Raw genomic sequence first — 20,137 nt, forward strand, 5'->3', positions numbered from 1 at the left:
TTACTCAATATAAATGTCATTGCTAAAGGATGTGATTTATTTTTTTCAGCTCATTATACAGCTATATATTAAAAAATAGAGCTTCTGCTGATGTAACGATTCATAGTAGGGTATAAATGAAATCCAACTTTTGCTTTTTTCTGTAAACTACTGTTAAAATGTTTATTTAAAAGCATAAAATGTCAATTGGTCAAAATCAACAAAAAATACTTTAAATGATAATATAGATTTATATCAAATAAAGAGCAAATCATATCAGACTTTTATTGTGTAAAACAAATGTTAACATTTTACTTAAACCCATACCTATTTAATCCCCTAAATCAGTGTTGCCAGGTCACAGTTTTAACGCACAATTGTGTCAAAATGCAGAATTGTGGAAAAAAAACTAAATTGTGTGTTGTGTTTTGTTGTTGTTTTTTTTGCTGTGGCCACCAAAAAATGTTCTTTCTCATGAATACAACTTAAAAACTGAATTGTTTCTTAATGGACATTCATCCTGGAGGCTTACCTGGCAACCCAAAGATCGTCTGATTGCATGTCATGTATTAAATGAGCAAAATGTCACTAATGTTAACATCAGAGAAAAGTACTTGTAAGTGTTGTTTTGGCTTTAATATATACAGTGCTTAGCATAATTGAGTACAGCCCATTTTGAAAATGAATATTTTTATCCATTTCTCATTGAATATAGGCATGTATTTTGGTGCATTTAAACAAAACATAACAAAACAAAACAAACATATTTTGAAATCGAAAAATAGTATAATTAAACTCAAGCAAAATATTGCAAAATCAAAACTCCTTTTTTCTAGGGTTGGGGCTTGTGACTATGTTTACATGGTTATTAGTAATCTAATGATTTGCCTTAATCTGAATAAGACAATAATATGATTAAGGTGTTTATATGAGTTGCTTTTTTGAATGTTCCTTTCATGATCCCATCTTACATGTTATAGTACATGGATCAATTAACGTCATTGCGTTACCACGCTATCCATGTTTCCTCCAGACTTTCGTGTAATTTCAGGTGTTTCATTTAAAAAAAATTCGACTTCAACTGCAGTTTCACATTCATTCAGGAACATTTCATTCATGCCCCATGACAAAATGAGGTATTTGATGCAAGCATTAAGTAAGGGCTGGTGGAAGAGTGCTCATTTAATGGAATTTGATACCGCACGTTGAATGGAAAGACAAAAACCTCCGCATTCCGCGACGCAGGTGTCTGTGGTCCTTTAAGGTAATCAAAAAGCACTGTTTACATGGAAGTCTAGATTCTTAATCAGAGTATTGTCTTAATCATATTAAAATCGGAGCATTGGTGTCCATGTACATACTCATTGAATGTGCCAGATGATGTCACAAGCTTTCAAGCTTTTTTTCCTCTACCTTAAGTTGATTCCATGAGCCCTCAAATGTGTCATTAAGTTTGACGTGTTTCCCCGTTATACGCAACTTTTGTAAAGCATCTGCTTCACGTTGCTGTGTCAGAATCCTTGCTTGTAAAATACGCTTTAGAATGCCTAGTTTAAGCAAATTTTATGAACGTGATCATGCGTGTTGATCTAAAGAGAGTCGCTCTTGCTCACCGAATGCGCTTTACTGCGTGCGTTGTGTGCGTGCGTTCGTTCCTTAAGCAACAAGAACAAACGCCTGACATTGCCTATCTGCATTCCTCAAAGTTGTTCAGAATGAAATGTTTAGAGATGATGTGACAACGCGTACCTATGTGTGCCTTTGATGCACCCCTTGATGCTTCTTACCTCCTTGTCGCAGCACCAGTCGCACCGAAATTAGGCACCGAAATTCCTATGCTGATTCGGACCGGTTACAAAGGTACCGGTGCTATAATGGCACCAGGTTTCGGTACCCAACAAAACTTAAAAGATAGATTTGTGAGGAGTGCACTCAAATTTGCTTATGTTTTTACCTTTGCTCAAGTATATTCTTATTAATTACTAGAGGCAATATGATGTATTGCCATTAAAGTCAGCAGCACAACATGTAATCATTGTATCGCTCATAGTAAATGCGCACCCTAATTTGACGCAGAAGACATAGGTGAACAAAGACAAAGACACAAATTGTTCTTGGAGTTTCGTATAATTACAGTTGAACCACTGAAGTCACATTTAATGTTTGACAGTGCTTTTCGTTCCTTTTTTGGACATTGAACGTCTCAGGATAGTTCATTGCAGCCTATGGAGGATGGGAGAGCTCCTGGATTTCATCAAAATAATCTTTATTTGTTTTGAAGCTGAACAAAATTCTCAGGGGATTGGAAAGACATATGGGTGAGTAATTAATAACACAATTTTTATTTCTGAGTCAACTTAGTATACTTTAATAGAGTCTAATTTTCACCCATTTTACCCAAATTTTCACTAATCAGTTCTGAGTGCTTTTTACACCCCTGCTAGGGACTAGACAAGTTCTCCTTTGACCCAATAAATAAAAGGGGCTAAAATAAACAAACATGTGGATATACAGTACAGTGCAAAAGTTTTAGGCCACCACCAGCTCTGGGAGCCTAAGACTTTTGCACAAATCTATCTATCTAAAAGGTATGAAGCGAGTGCAGGGTCATTACTTTTGGGTGAACTATACCTTTAATATACAAAAAGAAAGGGAAATATGTACACACAATTCAAAACAAAATTACTTTGGAATCAAAAGACTAGCATCGAAAGTCTGTGTTTAACATGACCTTGTTAGCAACAAGCACATGCTTGAACTTTTATGCTTAAATCTTTTCTGAAATTATGTGCTTTGTATTATCAAGTATGTTTCGGCATTTCTAACAGTTCTTCCACAGATTAAGAATGTTCTACCTTTCTTTTTCTCTCCAGGTAAATCTCATACTGCCTATAATATTTCCAATAGATCCTATATATAACATTCAGGTCTGGACTCTGTGGAGGCCATTTCATGACTGTCTTGGATTCATTAGCTATTTTTCTCTCCAAATATGATTTGATTTCACTACATCAGCAGTGTGTTTGGGATCATTATCATGCTGAAAAATAAAACTATTACAAATTAGGTGCTTTCCAGTAGGAATTACATGACGAATTAAAACCTGTGTGTACTTTTCAGCATTCACAATCCCTTCAATTCAGGTGCAGATCAAATCAAGACAGAAACTACAGTATTTTTCATTCATTCTTCTATCTTTCACTAACTCTTTCTTTCATAAATCTTAAACAATTAGACGCCAAAAAATCAACTAGAACCTGTATTATCCGGTTATAATTTAATCAAGAGAATGAGAAGTAATATTAATTTCATTACACCCTCACTAAAACAACAAATGTAACTGGGGGTCTAAGACTTTTAGACAGTACTGTATATAAATAAAAAATAAGGTTGCTTACTGAAGCCCGTTGCAGGTGGATAAGGCTGCACGGGAGTCTTCTTTTCCTCTCACATGGCCATGGTAATAGCAGTGCTCGCCTCCCTAAACAAACGCACATTCAGCATTTCATAATGTGGTTATTTTCAGTTATATTAGTGTGCTGCTCTCTGTGTCTTACCCTGGATAGAACTGGCTTGTCATTCTCATAGTGGATCTCCATGTAATCTGAAGACAGTAGATCACTGAAATAAAAGGGTGAAAGACAGATTTCAAAGGGCAGTCTTGCATTAATTATCCAACAGCTCAAAGATAAAGTTAGCGCCCCAAATCACATGCACCATTGAGATTAAGTTGCACGCAGTGGGAGAACACTCTCCTCTGTATCAGCAGTTCCAGCTGTGGGATGGTGGCGGATCCCAAGCTGCACCACGTCATCAGGATTGCTAAAGGCCTTGTTAAGACAAAAATTCAAATGAGCCCCTGATTTAAAATGAGGTAAATGCATCACAAATATGCACCTCAAATGAAGAACATAGCAGATTCTCATGGAAGTTACATAAAATTGTTTATGAAGTTTTAAATATGTATATTTTCTTTGCAAAAATGCATCATTCATTAATTTTTATTAGGAATAGATGTACTTTACTTTCCCCATGTACCATTGTAAAGCCTGAACAAGACAGAAGATTTTTATTAATGAGTTTTAAAACTCAAGGCTGGATAAACTATCATTGGCCAGGTTAAAATGACCAAAACAAAGACAGCGTTCCGGCACGGTTTTCAAAGCAGAATTTCTGACTTTAGCATTGTTTTTCAGATAAACAAGGATATTTACTTGGCATCTGATTGATTTTATCAATTGATTTTATTAATGAGTTTTATATAACTCAAGGCTGGATTAATCTGAAAGAAGAAAGTCATAAACACCTAGAATGTGATGAGCGAGATTAGCCATGGGCTAATTTTTGGGTGAACTAACCCTTTAAAGCATACAGGGTAAGTACATGTATTCCTATGAAAAATGTTCAGATTTCTTTCAGTTCAGTATCAAACAAATGCAATATTGTATAACTATATATATATATATATATATATATATATATATATATATATATTTATATATATATATATATATATATATATATATATATATATATATATATATATATATATATACATAGTTGAAGTCAGAATTATTAGCCCCCTATATTATTAGCCCCCCTTTTTAATTTTTTCCCCTTAATTTCTGTTTAACAAAGAGAAGGTTTTTTTCCTAACACATTTCTAAACATAATAGTTTTAATAACTCATTTCTAATAACTGATTTATTTTATCTTTTCCCTGATGACAGTACATAATATTTGACTAGATATTTTTCAAGACACTTCTATACAGCTTAAAGTGACATTTAAAGAATTAGGTTAATTAGGTTAACTAGGCAGGTTAGAGTAATTAGGCAAGTTATTGTATAATGATGGTTTGTTCTGTAGACTATCGAAAAAAATATTGCTTAAAGGGGCTAATAATTTTGACATTAAAATGTTTTTTAAAAGATGAAATAAAACAAATAAACTTGTTCCAGAAGAAAAAAATATTATCAGACATACTGTGAAAATTTCCTTGCTCTGTTAAACATCATTTGGGAAATATAAAAAAATAAATTAATTAAAAGGGGGGCTAATAATTCTGACGTCAACTGTATGTGGCAGATCCTGATTGGAAGATCACCAATTGGTTCCATATAAATCCATATAAATAAGAGTTGTGTGCTAGCTTCCCTAGGACAGTGTGGCTATTCAAATGTTCTCATGCTAAGACCTGCCATCTCTTTGACTTGTTAACCTTATGGCTTTGTTTTGCATTATTTACATATTTATTATTTATGTTAAAGTTTTGTTGTGATTATATCTTAAGTGCTTTATCGTCGTTATTTATCTCTAGACATTTGTTTTGTTTTGCTGGTTTGTTGTTCTATAGTTCTATTTTAAATGAGCGACTTAAACTAGCCTGGTGTAACATTATATTATTAGTTTTAAATTTTTTAAAACCATTTTAAGGTCAATATTATTACCTCAATATTTTTTTCCCGATTGTCTACAGAACAATCCATCATTATAAAATGGCTTGCCTAATTACTCTAACCTGCCTAATTAACCTAGTTAAGCCCTTAAATTGCCCTTTAAGCTAAATACTAGAATCTTGAAAAGTATCTAGTAAAAAGATTATATACTGTCTTCATGGCAAAGCTAAAAGAAATCAGTTATTAGAAATGAGTTATTAAAACAATATGTTATTGTTTTAATAACTCATTAAATATAAAAAATATTAAAAAAATAAGAAAAAATATAAGAAAAAATATACAGAGGAAAAAAATGATATTGATATAGATTTTTATAGATATTACACTATGCTATTTCAGTTGATATGTGACTATAAGTTCACTTGACATTTGACATTACATAGTGTCGAACTAAGATTTGTATTTTATTGCTCACACAAAACAAAGTCTCCTCTTTTAAATTCAGTCCATTTATCAGAAATTCACCAAAAATGTCATCTTTTTTTGATGCTATATAGAATGAAAATTGCTATACAGAACCATCCTAGTTAAGGCCAGAAATAAAAATAAACAAACATCTAACCTCATGTAATTGATCAATCAGTGTTTCAGCAGAGAAACGTCAATAAAACAGCTTGTAAACAATGTTAAGTAGATTTACCTTAGGCGATTTATGCATGTCCGTGGCTTAACTTGTCTGAAATAACAGCTTAGTGACATGTGAAATGAACTCAATAGAACAGAATTTCTATCATTAATTATTAATCTATGCATTCAGGAAATTTTAAACAGTTTTGTACTGGTTTTATTATTGAATATGTTAGTTAGAAAGTTAGAAAGCCACCATATAAATTATTTTAATCGATATGAGTAGATACTTCATTTTATAATCACATTTAGACTTTAATGTTTAGATGTTTAAATTATTTTGATGTTGATTATTATCTGTAAAAACCATCATCATTTTAATATGATATTTGCATTCCACTATTAATTACAGCCTTTAATGTTACAGTAATGTGCAAGCAGTAGAGCTCCTTATACAGTTTACAGCTGAGATCCTTTTGGAAAATCTTAATTATAATTTAATTTAAGACCAGAGCAACAATTTGTTTAATAAAGCACTGTTTTTGAGTTACTTTTCACCATATGGTACTGAAAACGTGCCAAATCCTTTTGCTTTATTTAATTGTATTCTTTTGTAGTTACACTCAGTAAAAAAAATCGAATAAAAATAAATTAAATATATTAGTTGAAGTCAGAATTATTACCCTTCGTGAATTATTAGAAATATTTCTGTTTAACAGAGAGATTTTTTAACACGTTTCTAAACATAATAGTTTTAATAACTCATTTCCAATAACTGATTTCTTTTATCTTTGCCATGATGAAAGTAAATAATAATTTACTAGATATTTTTCAACACCCTAGTATTCAGCTTAAAGTGACATTTAAAGGCCTAACTAATTAGGCAAGTCATTGTATAATGACGCTTTGTCCTGTAGCCTAAATAAAATATTGCTTAAGGGGGCTGATAAAATTGACCTTAAAATGTTTTTTTTTTATTTAAACTGCTTTTATTCTATCCAAAATAAAACAAAGACTTTCTCCAGAAGAAAAAATATTATAGAAAACACTGTGAAAAATTCCTTGCTCTGTTAAACATCATTTGGAAAATATTTGAAAAAGAACAAAAATTCACAGGAGAGCGAATACTTTTGACTTCAACTGTATATGACCCTAGACCACAAAACCGTATGTCTTATGTTAAGATCAACATTAAATTGGTTAACATATATAATTTTTTTCTTTCATGCCAAAAATCATTAAAGGTGCAGTGTGTAAGTTTCACACCCAGTGGATGAACTAGATATTGCACTTCTGAATCAAAACAAATGCAAGCGCAGGTTGCAAGATTGAGGACAGGAGCGAGTGATTTAAACCGTGTTCGAAATAAAAGTAACGGCACCCGATAGAAGGAATATTTTCGATGAAAAAAAAAGTTTTTGTGCTAACAAACACCTCCAATTGATATATTAGAAACGGCTTCTGTTTCTCACAGCTGAACAACAGAAAACTGACAATGATCACCTCAGGTACACCTCACGTGCTTTATTCAGTGTTAAACGCTAACAATGTGAGTTTGAATGCCATTTTACATGATATTAATTGCCATACTACTGAAAGCAGCAGCAGATAGTTTACCTCAGATCTTGAAAATAAAATAAACTTTTTAAAATTGAACTTTAGAACTAAACACATATATCAGTGATTCGGCATCTACATTTAATAATGTTAAAGAGGGTTAATATATATTAAATATAGATTATAAACCTTACCATTTCATGAGTGAGTGCATATTCTGTGCTTCTGAATGGCTGTATTTAAATTTCTGTCATGTTTCGTTTGGTGCAAAAATCCAAATTGCTTATGACTTTGTATCTCGTCACTAAGCGTGTTGTTAGGACACAGGGTTACAATGTAACCTGCTCACCTAATGTTTACGCTCGTAATATTTATATAATTTGCTAATTAATAACCTCATTTGGAGCTCTGAATGTGCATTCAAAATGTTTTGGAATGTTGTATGACAAAAGTAACAACAGCACTACCAGCTGAATTCAGTTACATTTTTGAAGAAGAAGAAAGAAAAAAACTGAAAAAGAAAAAGTCTTGGGTTCTTTAATCCCACGATCACAAACACTTTGCTTTTGCAGCTGGTCCTATTTTTATAACTGTCAAAAGCAGCAATTAATCAGCCAAATGCGTTTTATCTTGCAAAAACGGACACTCACAAACATATAATTCATCTCACTAAAAGAAAGCTCAGGCAATAATCATTCTTATGACTAAAAGTGGTCTAAATATAAAAATAAAAGTAAGGAAAACTCATTAGACAAGATAAAAACACTGCACCCGCTTGACTTTTGCTTTAGGGAGTAAAAATGATGAGACATTTTACAATATACAGTTGAAGTCAGAATTATTAGCCCTCCTGTATATTATTCCCCCAATTTCTGTCACAATTTTTAACACATTTCATATAATAGTTTTAATAACTAATGTCTAATAATTGATTTCTTTCATCTTTATTTTTTAAGATACTAGTTGTCAGCTTAAAGTGACATTTAAAGTCTTAACTAGGTTAATTAGGCAAATTAGGGTAATTAGAAAAATTATTGTATAACGATGGTTTGTTCTGTAGACAATCAAGAAAAATTCTTAAGGGAGCTAATAATATTGACCTTTAAATGGTTGAACTTCTCCAGAAGAAAAAAATATTATAGAAAATATTGTGAAAATTTTCTTCCTCGGTTAAACATCATTTGGGAAATATTTGAAAAAGAAATAAAATTCAAAGGAGGGTTAATAATTTTGACTTCAACTGTATATGTCATCCATACAAGAATAAAAAGTCATACAGGTTTTAAACGACACATCGTTTTTTAATCTCGGTGAGTAAGTAAATAAGTAAAGTTTATTTATAAAGCACATTTAACTTCAGTTTGGCACTGACTAAAGGTCTGAACAAAACCAAAACACACAATCTAAAACAGAGTAAAATAACAATAAAATAAAACAATAAAAATAATAGTATGACAACAACAATGCACAACAAAGATTAAAAGCCAGGGAAGGCAACAGAATGGATCTTAAAGGTGCAGTAGGTGATTGTCTTCAGAAACATTTTCTGTTGTGCTGGTTGAAAGTCTCTTCACAGTCCAATAGTAATGATTAAAGTAAATGGTTTAAATGAATTTTTATATTCTGGGTGAGGCATAAGACAAAAAAATGTTCATCCAATTAAAATTTGTCAGGCCGACAATTCCCATAATTCCGATAAGTAACCCAAACTGTCTGTCAACAAATGTAGATGTGTACAATGGTGCGTCTCACGCAGATCCACCATTAGTTGAGTGCACTATATGAGGCGTGCACACAAGACAATCACAGTCTGTAAAATCAAAAGCAGAATCAAAACTTTTTAAAATCCTGAATCAATATTGGACTTACTTTTGCATGCTGGAGGAAGGACGACACCATGGCTGAAGTATTTCTTTTAGACAGGTCATGTTATGTTTTAAATCTCTTTTTAAAAAGCTGAGGTAGATTGTGTTGTTTTAGGAATGGTTTATGTGCAGATGTATTGTTCAGCCACTGAAATCTCCTGGCGAAAGATCGATGTGACATATTTAATTTCACAGCATAAATAATGTAGTTTTTTATTTAGTTTAACAACAAAACATCAGTAAATACCACTATTCCGCCTAGCCTGCTTTACTGAGCAGAAGTTGGTTTTTGAACAATGACAACCTGTGACGCTCTCCCTATATTGTTCACCCCTACTTGGAATATTCCCTCTGAAATAGCATGTAAGTATGGCTTAGTAATAAGTGTGATTCCTACACAGCGCCGGCCAACCACTAACTACAGTTCTAAATGGCGAATGACATGATCTACTGGGTTGTCTGCTGTCATGTGGCAGTGCATGCGTTCATGATTTCAGGAGGCATGACTTTGGACGGCAGGGGAGGACTGGGTTCCAAAGATATTATGCTAACCGATTAGCATTTTGGCAGATCACTGCACCTTTAAGTCTGGACTTAAAAATAGAGAGAGAAGAAGCACGTAATGTCCAGTGGCAGCTGGTTCCACAAACGTGGAGCAGCGACTGCAAAGGCTCTATATCCTTTTATTTTTTAGTTGTGATTGAGGAATTTGTAGTAAAACTTTATTTGCTGTCCTAAGGGACAGAGGAGTTGAATGTAAGTTAATAAGTTCATAAATATAAGAAGGTGCTTGCCTATTCAGTGCTTTAAAAATAAGAAGTAAAATCTTGAACTGAATTCTAAAATTAACAGGAACGCTAAAACTGCCTGTTAAAGAGCCCCTATTATGGGTTTTGAAAATGAGCTTCCATAGAGTGTGTGATACAGATCTAAGTGAATGAAAACATCCAGCTGAGGTTAAATCTGAAAGTGCTGCATGTTTAAAACTATTGATTCTTTAATGAAATAGTCGACTCAGAGTCGAATAAATGAATCGAGTTGGGTTCGGATATTTTGTTTGAACGCGTCAACGTTGATACGGTACATCAGCAAATATGTAGTTCCAGGTCCGGTAAAATGTGAACGCCCATTTGACTTCAGACACTGGCAGAGCGTGGGGGATCACAGGACTGATCATGACGTGAAGATGACGATCACTAAGAGATGGAGATTCGGCTGCAGGGAATAAAGGGTTAAAGTTCATTTTGACAACAACACCACGGTATAGCCAATGATTTTAAGATAATAACCTACGCTGCATTTCCCAGTGATGTGTTGCAGCCAGAAGGGCATCCGCTGCGTAAAACATATGCTGGATAAGTTGGCAGTTCATTCTGCTGTGGCAACCCCAGATTAATAAAGGGACTAGGCCGAAAAGAAAATGAATGAATGAACCTACGCTGCAACGCGGGATTCGCCAGCCATTTGTTATTCAAGCAAGGAGCAGCAGAAATTATTATGTATGGGACTTTGTCAGACTTTGACAGGGACTTTGTCAGTAACTGTTGCAGTTCATATGGACTAGTTTCTTTTTCCTCCGCATCATAACATGTAAGTGTTATTAAAATTGTTGCCTCATTTTGTATAGTTTGCAAAATATGTGTTTAATTGTGTGTTATAAGTTGTAATCGCCCGTGCGGTTTGTAATCACTTATCTATTATGGCAGCCTGATCTCACGAAAAAGTATTTTACGTTTTGTCAGTTTAGTGGCTAATTCGTACAAATTCGTACGAATTCAGTCGTACGAAATTGTACGATTTTAAAAAGGAGGCGTGGCACCTAACCCCACCCCTAAACCCAACCGTCATTGGGGGATGAGCAAATCGTACTAAATTGTACAAATTAGATCGTACGAATTTGTACGAATTAGCCACCAAATCAAAAAGTTAGGAATTGCCGTGAGATTGTGTTGATTATAGATCAGCGCTTGTGCTGTATATCTCAGGTTAAATAATTTTGGGCTGTTCACATATTGTGTCCAAAACCACATTGAAAACGTGACGCGTGCTTCTTCCTTTACCAATTTAAATGTGTTTCTGAACTCGCGATCCTCTGCCGTTTGTCTTTGCTATGGCCACCATCAGCTGTTCCTCACACACGTGGCATGGTCAGTTTTCAGAATAGTTCAACTTTTGCCACTGTGTGGATTAATGCTGAATCTGTGTCATTATTATTACTTGGGGTTAAGGATAAGAGTAGAGTAATATGCTGGTTTTTAACTGCATTGCCTTATTGCATTCCTGCATTGGGCTCTCACATACCCTTTGCTACTTCATAGCCGTGGTGGGTATTTCTCTGTCTCACGCTGAACCGAGTCGACCAATCACAGCAGACTGGGTCATCGGACCAATCAGCGCAGATTAGCTTCGCACTAAGGAGGGGTTTGGGAACAAATGAATCGCTGAACAAATCATACGGGAGTTGTTGGCATAATTAGGTAAACATAAACGCTTATTATAAGACAATGAAAGTGTTTTTGACCTTGCATGCATATCAGCCGGTTGTTGGAGACCCCCAAAACCAAAATATAACCTTTTATAATGCAAAATAGGGGCTTTTTAAAAGTCTAGCTACCGCCTTTTAAAACCAACTGCAACCAATAAAGATTGAGGTAGACCAATATACAAGGAATTACAACACTCTAGTTGAGATGTGATAAAAGCATAAAAGTATGAAAAGTATGGCTTTAATTCTGGAGATGATCCTCAGCTGATAGTAACTATTCTTAACAACTGAGCTAATTTGTTTTTACAAAGCTCAGAATCAAGGATATCTCCTAGCTTTTTTTTTACTTGAGATTTAACATATGGTGTAAGACTTCCCAAACCCCCAATACAAGACATTCTTGTTTTTTGAGGGGCCAAAGAGAATCACCTCAGTTTTGTTATTATTAAGTTGAAGGATATGTTTTGCCATCCAACATTTAATATCCTCATGATTAAGATTTTCTGGTTTTGACTACACCTGGTTATAGTTTTGGAAATTACTGATGCTTCTGATCTTTAAATAACATCAAAAATAGAAATATAACTCATTTAATAGTGCCGCATTCTTTTTTGTGAAATATTTCCAAAGATACATACAAACTTTCTTTAATATAATTAGCCAACAATCCCAACATTCAGACACACCTCTTCCACGAGCACTTAAGCACTCCACAGACTCTTACTAAGAAAATTATTTCTCTCCTTGTCTGCGTTTTACCTCAACTCCAGCTGTTTCTACTTTGAATACTATGAATAATGTTGGGTCTATAACAAATTGCTTGTGATGTTCCTGATTTGTCGGCGGCTTTGATAAAAGCATCTGCTAAATGAATAAATGCAAATGCAATTACCAGGGTGGCTCTTGATCACAAATAAACCCAACCTCATATGCTGATAGCCATAATGCTGACTTAATGAAGCCTTCGTGCAATTTTTACAGACAGTAAATAATCAGTATGCTTTGTTTTTAACTTTTCAGTGAATATCCTGAATCTAAACATAAGGACAGACAATAAATGGCAATAAAGAAGAGAAATGAATAGGCAAGTGGCACAGCAAGACAAACATGCCTGATGAAATTCTCTCCCAAGGGAGATAATCTCTAAATGCAAAAGAAGTGGACATTGCTGATTTATATGTGACCCTGGAACAAACTTTTTTGGGGAAATTTAGATTTATTTTTATCTGAAAGCTGAATAAATAAGCTTTACAGTGACTATGTTTACATAGACATCAGTAATTGAATTATTTGCCTTAATATGAATAGAGATAGAGACAATAATATGATTAAAGTGTTTACATGAGTTGCTTTGTGAATGTTCCTTTCATGATCCCGTTTCCTATCCACGTTTCCTCCGGAGTTTCATGTAATTTTGGGTGTTTCATTTTTAATTTGTCAACTTTAACTGCAGTTTGGCACCTTCACTTTCATTTGGAAACATTTCATGCATGCCGCCCGTGACAAACGAGATATTGGATGCGAGTATGAACTGTTTGAAGAGTGTTGTTTTAATGGAATTTGATACTGCTCACCATATGGGAAAAAAACAGCATTTTGCGATGCTGGTGTCTGTGGTCCTTTATTGACTTGGTAGGTGCAGAGAATAGTGTCAAACAGTCGTGTGTGTATGGACTATCCTGTCGCAAAATTCGGCGAAAATCCTACACAATGGTAATAGTTTGATTAAGGTGTTTACATGTCTGTACTGCACTTAACTGCTACAATAATGCGACTAAAATCAGCATACATGTCTTAATCCGATTTCTGTTTAGTTTGATTATGACTTTAATCAGATTAAATTAATAAAAAATCGCTGTTTACATAGTAGACTCTTAATCAGAGTACTGTCTTAATCACATTAAAATCTGATTATTGGTGTCCATGTAAACGTATTCAGTGATGTATGGGTTGTTTTGAGTGGACAATATTTTGGTGAGATGCAACTTTTTGAAAATGTTTGAAAATGAGTGTTAAAAAAACTAAACTATAAAATACACAAGACGTGTCACTTGTATAGTTTTGAATGAGAAAAAGTACAACAGTCAATATGGTGAATAAAGCCCCGCCTTCTAGTAAAGGAGCCAATCATTGACCACTATAGACTGACGTTTCCCCAGAGGAGAAGCTCGGATCTGACGTGTGCTTTTACGACAGTTTTTGTGGTTAACAAACGCTCTGGAATCTCAGCGAATACTTGCTTCACAGACATGAGAAACATCTCCATATACAGCTTAAAAGCTTGTTTAAAATGAACCAACTACACTTGAAAACAATTTTTTTGGGGGGTTTTTGCATAAAATGAATGTGAGGTACAGTCCGTCCTGTCAAACTAGGGCTGGGCCGATAAACAATATTATATCAAATAGCGGTAACATTTTTCTCAATAACAATGATAAGCTCTGGACTTTTTACTCTATATTGATCCAAGAGCCAATCACACAGCAGAAATGTGTAACAATGGGAATCTAAAAGTGTGTTGATACTAAAGATGTACCAAGTTTTCGGCCACCGAAAATGAATCGGCTAAAAAAAATATGTTATTAATGGACCCTCTAGTTTTTGTGGCTTTAGTCATTGTTGGCGTACTCTTTAAATTTGGAAGCATTAAAAACTTATATCTAAATATATATCGTTATCGTTCAATATGAAAAATAACTATCAAGAGTGCATTTTTGCCATATCGTCCCTATGTCAAAACATGTAACGTAATCGTAAGCTTAGCAAACAGTTTTGGAGAATTTGATGTGTCCCATCAGACAGAATGCACAAGCTAACTGCCCGAGAGGCATTTCAAAGATGACCACAGAGTGAAATTACTTTTAATTCTTAGCAATACATATTACAAATCAAAAATTATCCTACAAGTTTAGATATACTGACAGTAGGAAATTTACTAAACTTATTCACTGAAGATGATCATTAATTAACGATCGATTATTTTGAGCATAAAACAAAAATCATTTTAACTCATCACATTGACATCATTTTTACATATTAAAGTGATCTATGATTATCTTTTAGAGACATTACTTCTTATGTGTAATAAAGCTGATGGTAAATGTAAAAGGTCTACATTTTCAATTAAACAACTTCCTTAAATAAGGCATCAGTAACTCCTGTAATACTTCCTGCACAAACTCAAAATTTGTGGAGAAATTTGGACCAACCCAGTTTTAACCTAGTGGTTAGGTTTGTCCATATTTTACCCAAATTTGTTGAAACAACCATGTAACAAATTAGCATGATACCAGCTTGTGGTCTTCACTGAACAACATTGGCCACCAAACACTGCAGTTGCAGCTGAAACCTAGAAGAATTTGGTTCATGCTGCTGACATGTCGAAACTATGCTATTCTCTGTGTTGCAAAAGCAAATCTACTTTGCACGCACTCAGACTGCAGCTCAAATTGATACAGTAAAATCATTATTGTTCACATGACTGTGTTTAAAAGTGCTGAGGAAGCCGTCAGAGCTGAAATTCTGATAAAAAAGTAATGGGCATTTGTTTTCTGGCACAAGCTGTAAGCAGTAGACCAATCACAACATAGACCGAGCCATGTGACCAGAGCTGAGTAGGCTTTAGAGAAAGTGGATCCTTAAATGAACCATTACAAACATTAAGAAAAGTGGTGATGCTGCAATGTATATTTTGAGAACATTGACTTATAGGATGGATGACAAACAGCTCAATATTGTAATACCTAGGTCATACCTAGTCATTTTATACATTTCTGTCCTTGTAAACCAACAAAACCAGCATACATACTTGTTTTGGTGGTTTATGAGGACTTCCATTGGTAAAATGTATCTTATACTGCTATTATTAATAATTATTATAATTATCGCCTTACCCTAATACTCCAGATTTCACTATTTCCAGATTCGAAAAGCTCTCGGGTAAAAAATGTTCCTTACAAACATAAATTTGTCACGTGTTAGCAGACCACTGTAATCCACACATGTGGGTCCACACACTTAAAAACACCGTCCACCTATGTCTCCGAACAATTCTTCTTCTTCCACTTGTTTTAATTGCGGTTGGCAACAAAATGTGGCGTCTCTCTGAATACTGCAACAGGTAAAAACAGTCTTCAAATCCAAACTCGGTCCTGCAGGGCCGGTGTCCTGTAGATTTTAGCTCCAACTTGCCTCAACACACCTGCACGGTTGTTTCTGGAGGGCCTCGTAAGAGCTTGATTAGCTAGCCCATGTGTGTTTGATTGGGTTGGAACTAAACTTTGCAGGACACTGGCCCTCCAGGACCGAGTTTGGGAACCCCAGTCAGTTTTATATTTTCTAAACATGAATTTCCTCACTGTTTTGAAGAACACTAGCTAATAGATATCTTAAAAACTAACAATACAGATGCTATCATCTGAACACTTTATTTTAATTTCATGGGACTTTTAACCCAATGCTTAAAGGAAACATGTTACAATTTTTTTAATGTTAAAAGATTTTTCACAAAACTGTGATTTTTCACAGTTTTGAATTATGAGGACACGTGACATGTCCTCATAAACCACCTCAAGATCGAATTACAGAGACCATACCCATTTTATAATGCAATACGTAAAACACAAAAACACGCAAGTGCACACACACACACGCGCACACACACACACACACACTTACTTGTTTAAAGTAAGGTCCAGAGTGAATGTGGTGCCAAAGGCGTCCAGCTGGAAACTTGCTTGGGCCAGGTGGACATCCTGGGGTGGGGGAGATAAACAGGGACTCATTAACACTTCACAAAACAAACATATGTTGCCATGTTAAAACTGCCAACAAATGCTATTCAAAGAAATATTTTCATTGCTGTTTTGCTCGCACATTAAGTCATATTCCCAACAAGGAAAGTGCATCTATAGACAAAACATCTGCTCAGGAGCATCATAAATCACACAGCTGTGCTGTTTTACAGCAAAAAATACTGCATTGGCAGAAGTAAAGTGAAAGTGTGCGCACAATGCAATCCCACAACGTCTGTTGGGCACAGAGAGCGGAGGGGGGAGTGAAAACTGCTTCTTTTGCGAAAAGTGTGTTAGATTTGTGAGGGAGGGCCAGTGAACCTGGATCAGCTCTGAGCATTGGGCACACTGCACCATTCCCAGCAGCTGTCAAATGAAGCAACTCGCTCGCTCTATAACTCATTATTAGTGCATGATGGCATGATGGCGAGGGCTAGATATGTAAAGTTGAGGGTGGCTGTCACAGTTTACACTCTCACCTGTCCGTCTCCAGCCTGGTTCTTTGCCCGAGTGTCCAGATCATGAAAGGTGCTCTCCGACTCCTCGTTCAGGTAGTAGATGAGTCGGGAGGGATATGTAATGGTGACAGGGTGCTCTCCTGTTTTGCCTTCGGTCGAATTGCCCGGTGCTGTCGCCTCTCGCGGGGTCTCAGACACGTGCTGATCCCTGAGAGCCTCATTCTTCACGGAGCTGGAAACTGCAGGACAGGAGGAAACTGTTTACTGCTTTACAGTCTCCATCTCAGAGAGGGATCCTGTCAATTATATATGAACGTGTGCCAGCAGTTGCAGCCCTGTGATGCTGCAGAGAAGCTGCGCACAGATCTCTCTTATGCAGATCTCTGTGTGTGTATCGAACGGAGGCACTACGGATGATAACCAAATAAAACACTGAAATCTGATCACAAATGCAAGACAGTGGGTGAGAGGGCAAGACATGATACATGCGATGGCAACAGAGAAACAAGAGACACTTATTGACAAAACGCATCCACATACATTTTTCTCAACTTTTATCAGCTGCATATTTGGATATGCGATATCTGAACGGTAAAGGCATTAGATGAGCATCACGTCAGCTAATAATAATCTATTGTCATGGTAATCGAATTAAGATGCAGCGCGCCTCACTAATAACATGTTCCCACACAGCTCTATATACTAATGGGGCTGTCAACCCATAGAGGGGCCTTCAAAAGCTTTTACCCCCCTCTGCATAGATTGACACGTATAAACGGCCGTAAACACAGTTAAGTAATGGAGGCTGCTCTGCTAAGAGAACCTGCGTATCTAGCTGGGATTTCCTACCGCAACAAAAGGCGTTGGAAAAACACCTAACGTATAGCGTCAACGGCGGTGTATTACGTAAATAACAAAAGTTATGCAAGACAAACATTATACTTACCCGTTGATGATGAGGCGATAGAAGATGGCACGGAAATAATGATGCTAGCGAGCAGACACAGATGGAATATCAGACGCATGATTCATATTTAAAGACTAAATAAAATGTCATTAGCGCGTCAATTTATAGCGAGCGTCGCAGTGCATTATTACGAGAGCGATTTCGGTGCGTATCCCGCGGGAAGAGGGGGAAATCCTCTCGGAGACAGCATCGGAGACTGAGGGGTGGGTAGCACGGTCGGGATGCTGAGGGGTGGGGAGGACTGGGACGAAGGCGAACGGGTGGCAGCACGGGTGGAGGAAGGCGGTGGCCAAGCAGCTCATACCGTACGGGAAGCCAATGCGATTGCGCAGTGCATCTTCTGCTGCGCTGACGCGTCATCCAGCCTCACTTTGTATACTCGCCAACACGCTCATCCCGGCTAATTGGAGATTTACCATGGACTCATCAATGGTTATTATAATATATTAAGGCAACTAAGCCTCAAATAAAAGATTTGGCCCTCATAGACTAATAATTGCAATTGTCATAACAAAACCAAGTTACGTCAAACATGCAGGCATAAACCCACCATGTTTTTTGAACAATAATAACTGACTAGCTTCTTTTCAGTCACCATTTGTACATTGTTTTTTTACGTCAGTCATATAGAGGATTATTGCTTTCTTTTATAAAAATGTTTAATATATTTCAGTTATGTTTATTTCATTTTCTCAACCCACACAAGTACATTTTGAAGAAAAAATGTTACACAGTAATTATAGAACTGTAACGTGTTTGTATTTCATTTATGTTGTGTTATATAATATTACACAGTAGTTATAATCAATTTATTACAATTTAACCACTTTTTGATGCTCAGAATTATTCATTCATTCATTTTCTTTTCGCCTCAGTCCCTTTATTAATCCGGGGTCGCCAAAGCGGAATGAACCACCAACTTATCCAGCATATGTTTTACGCAGCGGATGCCCTTGCGGCCGCATGCTATCACTAGAAAATACTCAGAATTAAGTTTGGTTTGTTTTTAAAGAGAACACTAGGGAGATTATTACCTAAAGTGGACACAAAGATAATTTATACAATTTTAAATATACTCTTATGAAAACTGTAAATGGTTTCAAATTTTTAAATATATAAGAAGTTTTGAAATATGTTTTGCTGTGACTGTGACAAAATTTGTGTTTCTAAAGCCCTGGTCAGATCACACGATGTTGTCTCTATTTCCTTGACGTAGGGTGTCGTGGGGGAGTCATAAACGATAAACGGGCGTCGTGAAACAAAATTCAATCGTTCCTTCTTGTGCATAGTTCCCAACAACCAATACCATGTCTGTGATGCCTCACGACACCATCACAGAAAGTCTAGCAGGTTTAATTTTTTCTGTACGCTCATCGTCGACGTGACTGATCCTTAAGGAACATGTAGTCTGGCACATTTGTTACCCACGACAAGTCAAGATTTTATCAAGACAAAATCGCATAATCTGACATAGTGACTTTCGTAACCAACCATAAAAATCATGTGATCTGAGCGGGTCTTAAGTTTTCAGTAATGCCCCATTCATACGGGGCGTCAGCGTCAACGCTTCCTAGTCACTTTGAATGGGTAACGTTGGGCGTTGCCGAACTGCATTGTAGATCCGTCGGCGCCGCTACAGTGGCGTTGCTCACTGCAGAAGTTAAGCTGCAGTCACACTTGACTTTTCCTCCCATAGACTTCCATTCATACGCACACGAATACGTCAGACCGGAAACGCGGGGTCATGCGTCAAGTTTCGCATGTTGCTGCAGTGCAAAGTTCAAGCTTGGTGAACTCTGACCTGCGAAATCGCATCACTTGACTGCATGAGACCAATCGAGGATCAAAACACAACCCCTCTGGGCAGAAATTTAAAACATGGAGCAATCGCTCGCTTTTTTAATGTCTAATAAGCTTGTTTAATCCCGCCCTTTTTCGCAGCGCCGTACGACAGAATTTCGCACACACAAAGCTCAGTGTGACCGTAGCTTTAGGAATTTCTTCGCC

At 35.9% G+C, this 20,137-nt stretch overlaps 1 protein-coding gene across 4 annotated transcripts in view; it reads right to left on the reverse strand.

Annotated features, from left to right (window-relative positions):
- Positions 1 to 18,300, reverse strand: part of adam23a (ADAM metallopeptidase domain 23a) — a 54,083-nt gene extending 35,783 nt beyond the window's left edge. For all 4 annotated transcript variants that reach the window (XR_008837961.1, XM_056459657.1, XM_056459659.1 and 1 more), the window contains exons 1-5: positions 18,110 to 18,300; positions 17,185 to 17,402; positions 16,590 to 16,666; positions 3,537 to 3,600; positions 3,378 to 3,460 (exon numbers count right to left, since the gene is read on the reverse strand). Coding sequence is in view for 3 of the 4 variants with exons in the window: in XM_056459657.1 (XP_056315632.1) it covers positions 3,378 to 3,460; positions 3,537 to 3,600; positions 16,590 to 16,666; positions 17,185 to 17,402; positions 18,110 to 18,188 (521 nt within the window). In the remaining variant the exon portion in view is untranslated. The remainder of the gene's footprint in view (positions 1 to 3,377; positions 3,461 to 3,536; positions 3,601 to 16,589; positions 16,667 to 17,184; positions 17,403 to 18,109) is intronic.
- Positions 18,301 to 20,137: the final 1,837 nt, after the last annotated feature.

Source organism: Danio aesculapii, chromosome 6 (assembly GCF_903798145.1).
Source record: "Danio aesculapii chromosome 6, fDanAes4.1, whole genome shotgun sequence".
NCBI lineage: Eukaryota > Metazoa > Chordata > Actinopteri > Cypriniformes > Danionidae > Danio > Danio aesculapii.